This window comes from Anopheles stephensi, chromosome 2 (assembly GCF_013141755.1).
Source record: "Anopheles stephensi strain Indian chromosome 2, UCI_ANSTEP_V1.0, whole genome shotgun sequence".
Taxonomy (NCBI): Eukaryota; Metazoa; Arthropoda; class Insecta; order Diptera; family Culicidae; genus Anopheles; species Anopheles stephensi.
In genome coordinates, this window is record NC_050202.1 from 89,068,410 (window position 1) to 89,083,168 (window position 14,759).

General features: G+C 47.0%; 1 protein-coding gene across 12 annotated transcripts in view; it reads left to right on the forward strand.

The window, feature by feature from the left end:
- Positions 1 to 14,759, forward strand: part of LOC118505144 (tensin-1) — a 151,558-nt gene that overhangs the window by 81,591 nt on the left and 55,208 nt on the right. Inside the window, exons 1-2 of one of the 12 annotated variants that reach the window (XM_036040512.1) lie at positions 12,561 to 12,755; positions 13,107 to 13,740. The exons of 10 other annotated variants lie outside the window; for them this stretch is intronic. In XM_036040512.1, the coding sequence (XP_035896405.1) occupies positions 13,690 to 13,740 (51 nt within the window). In that variant the 5' untranslated portion in view covers positions 12,561 to 12,755; positions 13,107 to 13,689. Of the gene's footprint in view, positions 1 to 12,560; positions 12,756 to 13,106; positions 13,741 to 14,759 lie in introns of those variants that run through there. One more of the 12 variants, XM_036040513.1, reaches the window with a different exon arrangement.

Below are 14,759 nucleotides of genomic sequence, written 5' to 3' on the forward strand. Positions count from 1 at the left end.
CGGGGCCCAGGGCACACCTGAACGCAGTAATCGGTCGGGAAATTTTGATCACAAAATTACTGCTTTTGTACAGAGTTTGAGAAGAAAGCCCGACGAAGCGCAGTGTGGCTCATCGTTAAACGTACCATTACTACTATATAAATCATCATCGTGCACTTTCTCGTAGATGCACAGGCGCGACCTGGAATCCTGGGCTGGTTGCGTTGTTGTACAACGGTTGAACATGACACGAGCACCGGAGCTACATGATAAACTTGACCGTCACACCAACGAGTGGGCCAGATCAGGCAGAGAAGGTTCCGCTTCTCGGATATCTCATACCGATCCGATAGCCTCTCGCCATGACATGACTGATGAGCCTAGCGATCTCGGCAGCGTCCTTTACGAAACGGAGTACACCACCAAGGAGTGTACCACGAAGGCGAAGAACTCGGGGAACGGTTCGGTAGCCGATACGCCCGTGTACCTTACGCCCGAACGCACCTGATTGACACATTTGGACTCGAAACGTCGAACGGCGGTCGTGTTTGCAGGGCCTTGGAATGTTGGCATACGCGTCGGAGGATCCGACAGGCGGCTTTCTCTGATGCTCGGCTGGCACCGTTATGTGGGATCTTTGAAAACCTCCGCACGATAATACTGGAGAGGTCGGAAAGGCTCAATGGTTTGGAGGGAAAATTAAATGCCTTGCAGATTTCTTGCCCAGCATGTGAACGATAGGCAAAACGCGATAGGAACGTGTGCTGGATTCGTTTGGGGATTTTTTGTATGAGTCTTCCTTAGCAAATCCGAGCCTGAAGTATGACTAATAATTGAGTTTATATTACATCATCGTAGAGAAGCTTGCTTTTGAACTCATCTTGTCTCGTAGACCTTCATTTTGATTAGCAGCTTCTTGAGTTGGTTGTTTGCGTAAAGCATACACTCCAGCGCTATGAATCATGGCAAAGAAGCATCTCAATTGACTGTATCTGTTCAACAGCTAGTGTGACCTTTCTTGCGGCAGCCCACATCAATCCTCTTGGGTGGATCGATCTTCTTACCTACCGGGTCTCATTGCGTGAGTAACAGTTTTGTGCTGCAGCTAAAACCTCTTAGACGACTGAGCCAATTTCACCCTAGGTGGATGCCACCACCAACCAGCCAACCATCGACGACCTTTGACGGCGACCTCGTCCACGACGGTGGTCGCATTTGGGAACGCTCTTTGAATACTGGCGAGCCACTCGAGTACGTGCCACTAGATCTCTGACCAACTCGTTTTTAAGCTAATCCTGTTTTCTTTTCCCCACACCACACACAGCTATCGATCGTGGTCATGGTCGTGTGCTAGAGGCGAGCACACGGTAGTGATGATGTGCGGTTTCTATACTGCCAAATATGGGCAGCATAATGCCCGCCCCAGCCTAGCCCGCCCCAGCCACCATCAGGAAATGGTCAGGAATAATTGAGTCAAATAAGGAAGTTTGGAAAGCTTTCCCTGTAGCTCCCGACATTCGTGATTGAGCGGCCCCGTGCCTAGATTGCTGCTCTTTCCAGCAATCAACATCTTTTTGGAGTTTTCGGAACCGGGAAGCTTCAAGAGTTTTCAATCAGATCATAGCCCCGCAATCACGGTTGAAAAGGATGTTAACCAGCAGCTTTTTTTTCTTTTCTGGGTTAAGCCTGAGAAGAATAAAATTCTGACTTCCAACAATCAATCCACTGCACGGTGGTAAGCCTGCAAAATGACGCAGATTAATGATCTGGAGCCGTAAATCGTTTTGACGACTATATTTAGAGCACAGGCAACGGTGAGCCGGTTAGCTGCTTCAAGAACTTCTCCTAAATCAGCTGGCGTTTGAAGAGGATTTGCTCACGCTTTCGTTCAGATCTGGTATGCGTCAGTGAACCTCGGATTCCAGCCAGTCGGTTCAAACTTTACGACCGAGCGTGGTAAAAAAATGATCGATAGCTTGGTGCTCGCGAGGAGTGGAGTACAACACTGAACGGGTTTTTGCTTCACGAAAACACGTATCTGCTTTTTTGTTTTCGAGCGCCAGAACATAAAACGGGATCGAACATGCCAATGTTGGAGGTCGCCTGTGCCCACCCTTAAGTTGCGTTTGGGCCGGAGGGAAGCGAACAGCGACCGTAGGAACGTCCATTAATGTCACTTCATGGGTGCTATCAAAGGTTTCGAGTCGATCGTTAAATTGATCACCGTTTAACAGCTACGGCTAGAGAGTTTACTGCCCCGCGCCACGGTAAATGAAGTTGTAGGCTGATCCGTTACGAGCGCCTGGAGATGTCCAACTAGTTTGTGCGGAAAACCTTTCTCATGAAAAATGTTTGTCCGGAGAGCATGTTGCGTGGTGGAGTAATTACAATCTTAAAAGGACGGTCTTAATTCTCTGGATTCTAGCGTTTTCTTGCAAGGAACTCAACTGGCTCAACTCTTCCCACCCAAAACATCGCAGGAGGTCCGCAGACGGGAACTCCAATCCCATCCAACCCCGACACATTAATCGCGTTCGACCTGGTCCGGTTTTTTTGCTCCCGGGGTTCATGCCAAACATTCCCGCATTTTCACCGATAAATCGTTTGGCATATATGCAGTGCATGGATGCAACGGGCACACAAGCGTACGCCGACCGAAGCCATGCATGCATATGCCGGGTGTCTGTTCTACTTTTGTCTGACCCCACCACCGTCCATGGGGTCCGCACCACATCGGGACCACATTCCGCACCGCGTGTGTGTGTGCGTGGTGAGATTCGATCTCGCCATGGGTGGTACGCGTAGTTAGCTCCGGTAGCGATCGTGTGCGAGTCGCGGGCCAGGACAAACAACACACACACACACAGAAAGCCACAATTAATCCGAAGGTCAATTTCTCCTTTTGGAAAGGGTTGCCGGGTTTGTTAGCTCTCCCGCAGAATGGTCGGCGTATGAATGGAAGCGAAAACCGGGTGGTGATTTATAATAACCGATTCAACAGGCCGTGCTTAAGATGTGTTGAGTAATGAGTGTCATTTGTGCTTGACCTCCAGGACTGGGATACACGGATGGGGCAAAACCGTTTTAACCATGACGGATGTTGATTTGGAAGCAGTTTGTTTGCTACTGATAGAATCCGGTTAGGGCTGGTTTTATATCCTCCAGCTTTATTGCCATCAATCGCTTTAGAAAAAGGGAAGATCTGGTAGCTATAGAGGAAATGGACATAAATTTCCCAAATTTCTTGCTCGATTGCACAATCCTTCCGCCCTGACTACTTGCTACGCCCCTTAATAGCTTCAGCGGTCAAAAGCGGACAAACAAACACTAGAGCACGTGACCTCGAGAGATCACAGACTCTAACCTATCCGGGCCTGTTCTACCGACTGGCAGCCAGTTTAAAGCGAGCGAGCTCAAGTTCTCGAGGTCACCACGAAGCAAATGGAACATCATACGGCCAGCCAGTAACCGATAGCAGCACGGTGGAGAATGTTTTTATGCAACATCCCGCCAGAAACAGAACCGAGAACCAACACGATCCTGAAGCGGTAACAGCTCCGTTGATTGACTGGTTGATTAAAGTGCGTTAACTGTTTACCTTCGGGTAAATGGTGCGTCGTAGTGGTGGTGGTGGTGGTGGTGGTGGTGGTGGTGGTGGTGGTGGTGGTGATGGTGGTGGTTGTTGGCCGCTGCCCGGTTTCGCGTAATGGTGAAAAACGACACGAATCACACCGTTGGACCATGCTTGAGATTATGCCAACCGATTGCTTAATGGTTGGGAGCAGAAGACTCAGTACCGCCAGCCAGTCAGTCACATCCGGCTAGGAAGGAGGGCAGTTTTTCACCATGCGGGATGCGAACCGGGAATGGAAGTCGTATTTAACGGTTTCTATTCGCCGAGTAAACAGATTTTAAATTTTCAAGCGGTCAAGTTCGTTCGCTTTTGAGATTTTTTTTTGTTTTGCTTCTAAACTCAGCTTCCTTCCGAGCTCTCGTACACTCTGATGTGTGTATGCAATTGCTCGAACGTGGCTGGTCGGCTAGCAACCCGACCACCATACCATCCGTGCACGATCGCGTGCACATTCCTGTGCCACCGAAAACCGACCCGCATCGGAAGAATGTTTTCCACCCAGACACACATTTACACTGTCGCAATCGGCCAGGAATTAAAAACGGGGGAGGAAACTTGAAATACGGCTCAGCCCACGCATCCAACTGGTTGCGATTGTTGGATTGTTCCGCATCGCCCTTGCCCACCGTCCAGCGGTGCTTGTGTAAACATGAACTCGGCAACACGGTTTCGTGCATGATAAATGTATTGGTTTTGGGGAAGGTGTTGCTGTACTTACCTCCTGCGATGCTTTCGGCACGGTCGCAATCAACCATGTGTTTGAGTTTATTTATTGTTTTAGCTGTAATAAATCGCTACCTGAAGTACTTGCTTTACCTTGAAGTCGCCAAGAATAGTGCATGACACTAGAGAGCCAACAATGTTCGAGGAACAGTCTGACTGAGACGCATGGAATCGTTTGAAGCGAGGGATATAGCTTTCTATAGGACAAACAACTTGCTCAGCGTGGACCAATTCAATAGTAAGACTTGTATCGTGCGACTCCACAACATTGTCGATCAAGTACAAAATCTCGACTGAGCACATGATGAATATCCAGAAGCGCAACATTTATAGTCATTCAAATTGGTAAATCAATACGAAGTCCACCGATCATAAAAAATTCTTATCTAGAGTTAAGTCTAAGAAGGATCTCAATCCCTGAAAAGAGTTCTGGAGCTACTTAACCGATTTGGCTTTTTCTGGCTATCTAGCTGCGAGTAACCAAAGAACCCAGCAATAGGAGGCTAAGACCTTTTGAGGTCATGAAGTCAAATTAATTAAATAACTAACGTTCATAAGCTTTAATGAATCATAAATCAAGCTTTTGACTAATCATTTTATGGTCTATTTTTCATTGCAGGTAAGAGTGACCTCTTAATAATGGCTCAATAAACACAGTTCGTAAGTAAACGATCATTTAAGGCTGTTTGTCAAATAACCTATTGTAAGTATAACCCAGTGTCAATGCTAATAACTTTATTCGATAAATCTCCTCAAAATGGCAATGCCAACACTTTTGCCAACGCAGTGCTCCAGAGCAGATTCGATATGCAACACGCTCCGCACGTACCGGTGCATGCCGAGCGAGCGTAATAGACATGTTTAATTCATTGGCGCTCCGAGAAGTTGCACACTGGCTTGAAAAATGATCACTACCGTCATAACCGATTAGCGTACGTCTCGTAAAAGCTATCACATTCACCGCCAGCGCCTGCCCATTAACAAGTTCGCACTCCGTAAGTGGAATCGTTCGTTCGTCGATGCACCGCCCGATAGTGGACCATTAATCAGCCGAGACCTCTTAAGCTGCTGCTGGGCGATCGACCAGGCTGAACAGGTTGTACTGCAAATTGGCAAAAGCTTTGCGTCACCGTCATCCGCCGACCGTAGTAGCGCAGACGCAACATCAAACGCAATCCCCTAGGCTAACACTGAAGTGTGCATCCAATCCAATCCGATCGAATCGAATTTTATTGAGCTGATCTTTAAGCGATCCGTACTGGGTGTATTTCGTAGTAAAAGATGATGGGGAAGATCTTAACTCGCAATGGCCGGTTAAACACTAGTTGCTCTCGGTAGCGTCATGGATATTTTTATGCTATGACATTCCACAGCACCAAACTATTGCTCCGACCATACCATCGTGTAGCTGTCATCACCGCCATTTTACCGCGATGACGTCAGCTGGCCGGGGTCAGTGTTTTAAACTGGTTTCCAAATAATTAATCAAACTCCCGCTCTTCGGAATTCACAAAGCGGGCAGCGAGAAATACGCACCAAAACGGTAGGAATCCCGCGCTTTTGCACATTGCCATTCGTGGCGCTTTAGGGGATGGGAAGGGGCACTATTCGTGATCTCGTGTCTCGTGCGTTGCAATCACCGTCCAAACCCTTTCTCACGAACGACCCCTTGGAGGTGATAAACAAATCGTTGACTTTGGCACCCAATCACCCCGAAGCGCACGCGGTGAATCTCGGCACTTAAGATAATGTCCTCACGGTGCGTGCTTCACCTTCCGTGGATGCTGTCGGCGAGTGTGGCCACTCTAGCCACGACGGCACTCTTCCCAGCCACACTCAGCACAGCGCAAATGTGCGAAAACTAATAAACTGACAGAATTATAATTTATTGTACAATTGCCCGATGTGGAATGGTGGTGCGAAGCATTAAATGTCTCTCTTTTTTTTCTTGACTACCATCCTTGAGGTCCGCTACACCGCGATCACGATCGATGGCAGTGTTTTCCCTGGGCGCTGTCAGCTGTGATTACTTGCGATCTCTCTCTCTCTCTCTTGCTCGCTCTGTTACTTCGGGGGATGTTTTATATTAAGTTTTTACAAGCTTGCGTGCAACCATTTGTTTTGCAGCAGAGCAGCGGTTCATAATATTCTTCCACCAATTGGAAAGCATTAATCGTCTTCTTCATACACGGCAGCTTGGTAAAACGAGCTGCGTTGGCCAGGTCCACCGGGAGATGCTGCGAATTACGAATGATTTAAAATACTTATGATGGTCGTAAATCTATTTTCCTGTTTGCATTCGCTCTCTCTCGCATTCCAATGTTTAACGTTTCACGTGACCTTAATTTTTTTCCCGCCCGGTGTACTCCACGGCGAGAGGAAAACTCCAACCCGGTAGGATGGTCAGTTGGAAATGAGTGTTGTAAAATGATTTCGGTCGGGAGGGAATTTTCCAATTCCACCCAGAGAACCTGCTCACCGCATCGAGCTTCAGTTCGATTGAGTAATAATTCTCATCCCAACCGTCTTGCAACTGGAGGCGATGGCGATACATTCTTTCTTTCCCGCCTGGAAGGCTAGATTGCTGGGTCTTTGGCCACCTATTAACCGATCAGAAACGGCGAAACTCGCCTTTCGGCAAACCAATCTCACAGCACGACCTTTGGCAGAATCGAGTGAAAGATTAGATCGAACCCTTCCCACTGTACCGGTTTATAGGTGGGCCCGGTCGACTTGCCGGGCACTAATCTGCACATACCCGGGCCAAGACGCTGCCAAGAAGGCCAAGAGCGACTGCGTCTAATCATGGTAGGCAACTCCGCTCGGGGAGGCTCGCGCCATTCGAGGTGCAATAAAATCCTGCCAGACACCTCGTTTAGCATCCTCTGGGATGTTGCTTTCGCGCGGGGCCCAGCGGTAATTATGTGTCTCTTCTTCCGTTACACTGAGTACGAGGTACTTAGCACAGGGTACGCTTAGCACAGTGAACTTTCGTACTCTTCAGCAACCGCCGATTCGCAATGGAAGCGGGAATCTCCTACCACATATAATCTATTTTGATTGAATCATTTTGATTCATCGTACGCCGCGCTGACATGTGGCTTTTATGTTTCTGGTTCCTCCCGATACCCCCAAACGGGCGAATATTTATTATCCCCGGTCGCGTTCCCTGGAATTCTCGGCAGTGGTTAAAGGCAGCAACAACAAAAAAAAACCCCTCTCCGATGCTCTTCCCCGAAAACCTCGACTCGGGATGGCAGCAGGATCGGGACGTTGTTTGACATGGCTCGTGCTATTTTTGACAGGGCGCAACAAAACGCCAACCGTGCATTTTCCACGCTAAATTGATGGCTTGGCGAAGAATGCGGTGATCATGACGATGATGATGATGCGCCCGAGCCCGATGAAAACTATGACGGCTGCCTGTCGTCGTAATGTCTTGGCTTCTGCTAATCTCCGTACGGCGGAAAAACATTGAATTATTAATCGCAAAAACCTGGACAAAGAGAAGGAGAAGGAGAGAAGGAGCTATTTTAGTTTCGTGTGGCATAGAAAGAATGTCTTGTTAGCTGACATGAAAAGCGCTAACCAGATGTCGAGTGCGAGTTGTGTGTGCGTTTCTGACAACGTCTTGTAATTAGAATCGATTCGAAGCGGACAGGTTAGGTGGAGGCAAAGATCGATCCATCAATACGACACAGTAGGTCGAGACTCACACGGACGAGTCTCCAAGATACCTCCCAGCGGGAGAAAGTCTCTTCCAATACTTTCCCATACATTTTCTTTGACTACATCTTATTTATGCATTAACATTATCTTCATATTAGGGGCCAAATAACGAAGGTTCGCAATTTTGTTCGTCCCTTTTGCTAATCAAATTGGTTGTGGCGAAATGAGTCCCAATCTCTTGGATTGGTGAGAAAACTTCGGGAAAACACATCCTAATGACAACGCAGCCCACCAACCTGAATGCCCGGCCTAAGGTGAATATAATGAAATAATTAAATTTCATTTTATCTTCAGCGCCAGCCATCGTCCAATCGAGTAGGAGGGAAATCATCCTCAACACCCACCCACCCACCCACCTTTCCCACCACTCCACCGAGAGCGAGATGATTGATTAGGTGTGGAGTCGTGAATTTGTAATTTCGCACATCGCCCAAAGTACTTTTCCGTGGTGGAAAGTGGGACACAAGCAACACAGCTGGAGCAGAAAGAGAGAGGGAGAGAGAGAGAGAAAGGAAGTGCAGTTTTTAACTTCCCACACCTGGTTTTCTGGTGGGCGTTTGCATGTCAGACAAGCTCGCTTAAAAGCAGTGTCATCGTCGAGTGCGTTCTAATGGACAACATTGTAGAATGTAATCGCCCAGGCAAGGAATTCGCAGTGAGATGAGTTGCAGATTGGAATAATCATTCCATGTGCATGAGCTCATGCCTGCATCAGTTTTGATGCAGATCGGTTCATAAACGCTCTTATGCGTTCCAGATGTGGAGCGTGGAAGTTGTGATCCTCGCACCAACCGTGGTGTGGCATTCCAGTGCCGGGGTAGTCTTGCGTGTTTGGTGAGGTCTTGTTGACTGGCGGGTCCATTCCATTCCCGGCATTGCCATCCATCACATTGCATTAACGTGTCGCCCGGAGCAATGGTCCTACGATCATAGGGCGATCAACAAGCACCAACGGCTTCGCACTGGAGCTGTGCGGATTTGTGCAATTCTGACTCGCTCTGCAACGGTATTGTTAGCTCGGCCTTGACATAAATCATAGAGCACCAATCCTTCTGGTCAGATCTCTTGTTTCCAACATCGCGGCGGACAACACTTATCCCTTGTGTGTTGTTTACTTATTTATTCGATTGGAAAATCGATAATCAGCGAACCGGGGAAACGGCTGTCATCCTTGCTTTGCCAGCTGAAAGCGTTAAACAAGGCGCCTCGCCTGAAGGATGAATCAGCGCCGTGCTACTACGCCCTACCGTAAGTGCGAAATTTGCAAACCCGCCACCCGAGCTGCCAGTGAGACGGTTCGGTGCACGGTTATTAAACGGAACAGCTGTTCCGAGGGGACAGAGGAAATGAGGGTGAATTTTATTTTTGAGATGATCTCTTGTTTTGCCCGTCCTATTAATAGCGGGCGCGTCGTTCGCTTCTGCATCAGCTTCCACAGTAATTTGTAGTTTCTTTGTTGGCATCAACAGCTTAAGCGATTTTAAGAGCAAAGGGCCAGAACTAGTAACTGGCAAATATTAACACGTACGCTACGGACCCAGCTTCATTTCATTGCCCTTGACCGTCACAGATCGAGCTCGTTTGCCAGGGTGCGCTATGTGTCGAAAGTACAATTTGCAACGCAATTAACCGTCGCCGTAAGTGGTATCGTGAAGCAATTCGTTTCACGTGCACCAAGCCCGATAAAGAAGTCATTACGGGCAAACACTTGATACAAACGCATTTGTTTACTTTTTGGCTGGAACTGGCTGGAAAAGGAATGGCAACGTTTACACGCCTTCCATTCGCTCAAAATCGTCATATTGACCCGAGGGACCGTTTCTTTGGCGAATGCTTCAAAGCCCTCTTGCAACTTGCCACTCGATCATTTCGACAGGCATCTTTCGCTCAACCTTCCACCAGAGCTCACTTGAGATCGGCTGTGGGCCGCTATCAATCGTGGCTGGAGAATTCGCCAAAGGAGCACGGCAAAGAAAACGTTCCACCAGCAAAACCCAGCGCCCAACACGCACGCAAGTATTTTCATACGAATGATGGACGCCGTCCTAACATGTACACCTTCCGGTGAATTCTTTCCATCATCGATCTCCCCGTTGGACCACGGAAGATCGGATTCCCGGTTCCTTCTTTCTCTTCTTCCTCCTCCAAAAGTCCAGCTGTTTGGCGCGTACCTGTGGAAAGTGTCATGAGCACGTGAGAAAGCGATTTGCGTGCGCGATTTTAGACGCTAGCAAAAGCAAGCAAGCTCCATAGAATGGAACAAGTGGAGATTGGAAAAGCAAGAAAATTACGAAGGAGTTTATCCAACCGCGGAAGGGTTGCGACATAAGTGCTATGCTTGTATGTGTGGGTATGTGTGCGTTTTTTGTGTTTTTGCAAACCGAAGTACCACTGGCTCGTATAATGGCTCCGAAGAATGGCAAGAGTCAGCAAGAACCGTAAACTCTTCGCTTCTTTACCTTGTCTCTCTTTCTCTCTCTCTCTTACTGTTTGTGTCTCTTTCCTTCTCTGCGCAACCCTTCTTAACACGCTTAACGTGATCGCGGTCAGCGGGTTTTTTGTACTTTTTGCACAGTCCCGTTCGCTTGCTCGCTCGCCTGGTTGCTTGTCATCGGACCCATGGATAAACTTTCGTCCATTAAAAGAAATGATCCGAACCTGTAGGTCTCTAGGAGTGCGGTGCAACGCCAATTCACCGAAAACAAAAAAAAACGAACAGAGCCCAGCAGCTCCGCGCCAGAAACACGCGGACGGCTGCCGAACGCAACACACTTACCGAAGGATGTGGGGGAGAAAATAAAACACCGAATCAGGCGCACGAAAAAAAGGGCAATGAAACCGATCCGCGAAAAGAGGCTCATCTTGGAGGCTCATCGATGTTGTAAAACGTGTCGGCTTGCAGGCCTTCCCAGGCGTTAAGCGCGGAACACACATGTGGGTTAGGGATTGGTTTAGCAGCGGAAGAGTTAAGGCGAAGAAGAGGGAACAAGAAAGAACGGAGAGCGAGAGATAGAGAGAGAGTTTTTAAGGGAAAAAGGTTGGTAGGGTGTGAGGGGTGCGTTTGCAGCGGAGAGGGAACGCCTGATCGCCCTATGTCAAGGGTGTCGAACTCACGATCTGTTCAATTCGCTTGTCGATTCTCTCTCAGACGAAAAAGACTAAATCAATTGCACATTGAGTTTTCATTTTGATTTTAATTTGTAATTTTCACTTCAAATCCGTGGTCTATTTTTGATTTGCAGACTAAGTGCTATGAGATAGTTGAGTAAGTCGAAAATCTCTATAATCTTTCCATTATCACAAATGGTAATACGACAATTCTTCATTGACGGAACAATTGCAAACGTTCTTAACGTGCCTTTACTGGGTTTCTTGAATAAAATTGATTATAGCCGAATAGTCGGTCATTCAAACGTTTCCTCATGGGATTTGATATTGGTGCGTACTCGTGTAAGCAAATAGTGCTGCTACCAACTTATGACGTATTCTCTTCGACAAAAAGTGTCTTAATAAGTAATCTCCAGTGCCATACTCTCATAAACCATCTGGGAATATTTAGCGAAAGCCTGGACGAGGTTATTTGTTGTTAAATTTCGGGCTTAATCAATTTATGTCTCCAATAGCCTCTATGGAATCTTGTGTTAAAGAAATATCTGTAATGATACATGAATTATATTTTGGCTAAAGTCTGAAAAGATGCCCTCCCCCCACTCACGGGCACTCATTTTTACAGGTGAGTTCCGCAAAAGTGTATCTTTTTCAGACTTTTAACTGTAATTATTTATTCACTTATTTTTTATAATTATATTAAAATATTATTTAAACAATTTTTAACACTTTCGCTTAACTTTTACTTAAATTTGAGGTAACTTATTAGCGAAAAGTGAGTACCGTAACTGAGGGGACGTCTATTCAGACTTAAGCCTCATAGGTCTATGTAGGATAGACGGCTAAAGTCTGTGCTAAAGTCTGAATAGATGCCCCCCCCCCCCCCCAATCACGGCACTCACTTTTCGCTACTGAGTCACCTTAAATTTAGGTGAAAGTTAAGCAAAAATTTGAGAAATCGTTGTAATAATTATTTATAATGATTATAAAATATAAATATAAAAATAATTTTAGTAAAAAGTTCGAAAATTATACCCTTATAAGTGGGGAGGGAATCTATTCAGACAGGCTTAATTGCCAACAAAAAAGTTTCAAGTACTTGATTATAATATCAATCATATTAAAAAATATTCTTATAAAAGAAAATTCGAAATAATGTGACTAAGTGTATGAGGATAAGATTTTAAAATATATTAGAAAAATGTTTTAAAATATTTTAAAAGTACTAAAAGTACTCCTAAATGACATAGTTACTTGCTTTAAGCATCGTTCTTTGCACTCCGTCCCACTGGCACACCAACCCATGGGTTTGACACTCTTGCTTTTACACGCTGCCGTTGGCGCTGTAGGGGGAATCACGGAGAAGCTTTTGAAACACATCCTGCCACCGACGGACCGCGAGAGCACGCCGTTCACTCTCATTCGCGTAGGAACTTTTGAACAGATCGTACGTACGTAGGGCCGCGCGCGTGTCCCAGTTGCTGCTCGTTTCGCGACTTTGGAAGCAAATATCCTGGGCCACCGTGGGCATGTGGCGTGTGATGGAGCAGGCTGGGAAGAGATTCGCTAACGCCTAGATCATGTAATTAGTGTGTAGTGTTTCTGTGCGTTCTTCTGTGCTTTGTGAAATTTCTCTTCTTTCGCGTGTGTGCTTTGGTGTGTCTGTTCTGTGTACTATCCTGCCGTTCGCTGATCAGTGTGGATATTTCGTACCGCGCAACGCAACCAGTCAGATCGATTGGCTGAATGTGGTGCTGAAGTCATCCGCCAGGTACAGGTGGGGTAGTTCCTTCGCTTGCGTCCCTCTGTCTGTAATGTGTTTCTGTCTATGTGTGTGCGTGCAAAATTCGAATGTGATTCTACCAACTAATTTGAAGTATCGTGAAAACAACAACCCTTTTCCCACCCCGTAAAAAAAAAATCCCACACCCAGTGTACACTCAACCCTTATCGTAGCAATCAATCCAGTCTGTACGGCCCTTCGCAGCTACCCTTATCAACCGGTCGCATGTGTGTGTGTGTGTGCGTGCGCTAGTGAGTGTGTGTCAGTGTAGTTGATTGCCCAGCGGAAAAGAATAGGTGGTGAAATAAAAATCGACACCAAAATAAAAACGGGGCTAAAAATCAATTTTCGAAACACTCTCCAGCTCGAACGCAATCGATCCGAGTTCGGACGCGCTCGCGAATACTCCACACAGTAAGGCATCGAGTGTCTTCGTTCGCGGTTATCAGTGACAACGGTCGATGGAATGCTTATCGGAGTCGGTGCTGGGCTAAAACACAATACTTCCCAATACTGCCCGCAACGGTGCTGCCTTGATTAGCGCAGAGTGAGAGTGAAGCGGCGTACAGTAGCGTGACAAGGCGATGCCCGAGTGAACCCATTCTCGCCACTTCACGTCCCGCGTGAAGAGTAATCCCTAGAGAACGCATCAGACGAAGGGTTTTTGCCCAGAAAAACAACATACGGGCCGGGAGGGGTAATCCAGCCAGTCAGCAAGTCATCCAGCCTCACCATGATAAGAGTCAACTCGCAGTCATTCAGTCTTTCCAGCACGCTGAAAAAGGTACGGTCGATTGAGAATTGAACAGAACGGAACAAGAGTTGGGATGCGCCCGCATCATCACCGCGCAGCAGATCGTTTACTCGCCACGGAACGCCATCGAGTCGGTAGGGTGTTAATTTTTAACCCACGAACTCGACATCCGATCGAACGAAGCGACTATGGCGGGGGGTCGCAACAGATATGTCAACCATGTTCTTTCTTGGTCGAAAACTTGGAACCCTCTGGAAAACCCGGAGCGATGTATTTTCGATCAGCACGGAATGAATGATGTTCCGTTGGCAGACGCTTTTGTTTACATTGGCTACCAAGGCGCATACCGTGGCGGCGAAATGCACTGTTTATTTACATGCAAATGCATTTAATTATTCAACCTATTCTACACACCGTCCCAAACAGCACGAACCACATCGCGAGCCTGGGAATATAAATGTGAAGCATTAGTGTTTTTTGGGAAAATATTGTACTATTTTCGTAGGGTGCATCATCTGCCCGGGTTTGTCGATAGTTTGTAGGAAAATAACTAATGAAATGCATCATCTTTTCCCATGCATGTTTCCGAATCGAAAAGGAAAGTGTAACTACACCGGATCGTACGGTACGCCATCAATCTAGATCTCAGTGGTTAGATGTTTGACCATAAAAACACAACATCGGTACCACTTTCACGACATGTGCAGTACAACATGGACAACGTCCCGAGACAGGGAGAGATACCCAGCACATCCACCCACTAGAGATCGCAGAACCGTCAGAACCGACCACTGACCTACTAATCACTTTTACTGCCGCGCACGATGCGTCGCGTCATTGATGTGTGTTGCGGCGGACCATAAGACTTAAAACAGCCGAACGCAACACCAACTCGGATAGGACACAATGTCTCGAATGCTTGATCTGGTCGGTGCTTTGGTTTGACGTGTTTGGAGTTTGGGAATTTGGCGAGACACAACAGTTGTGATGCACATGGTGTGCATTATATTCCAGTCGAATTAATGTGCCTGCAGCCTGGCTGCCACTGA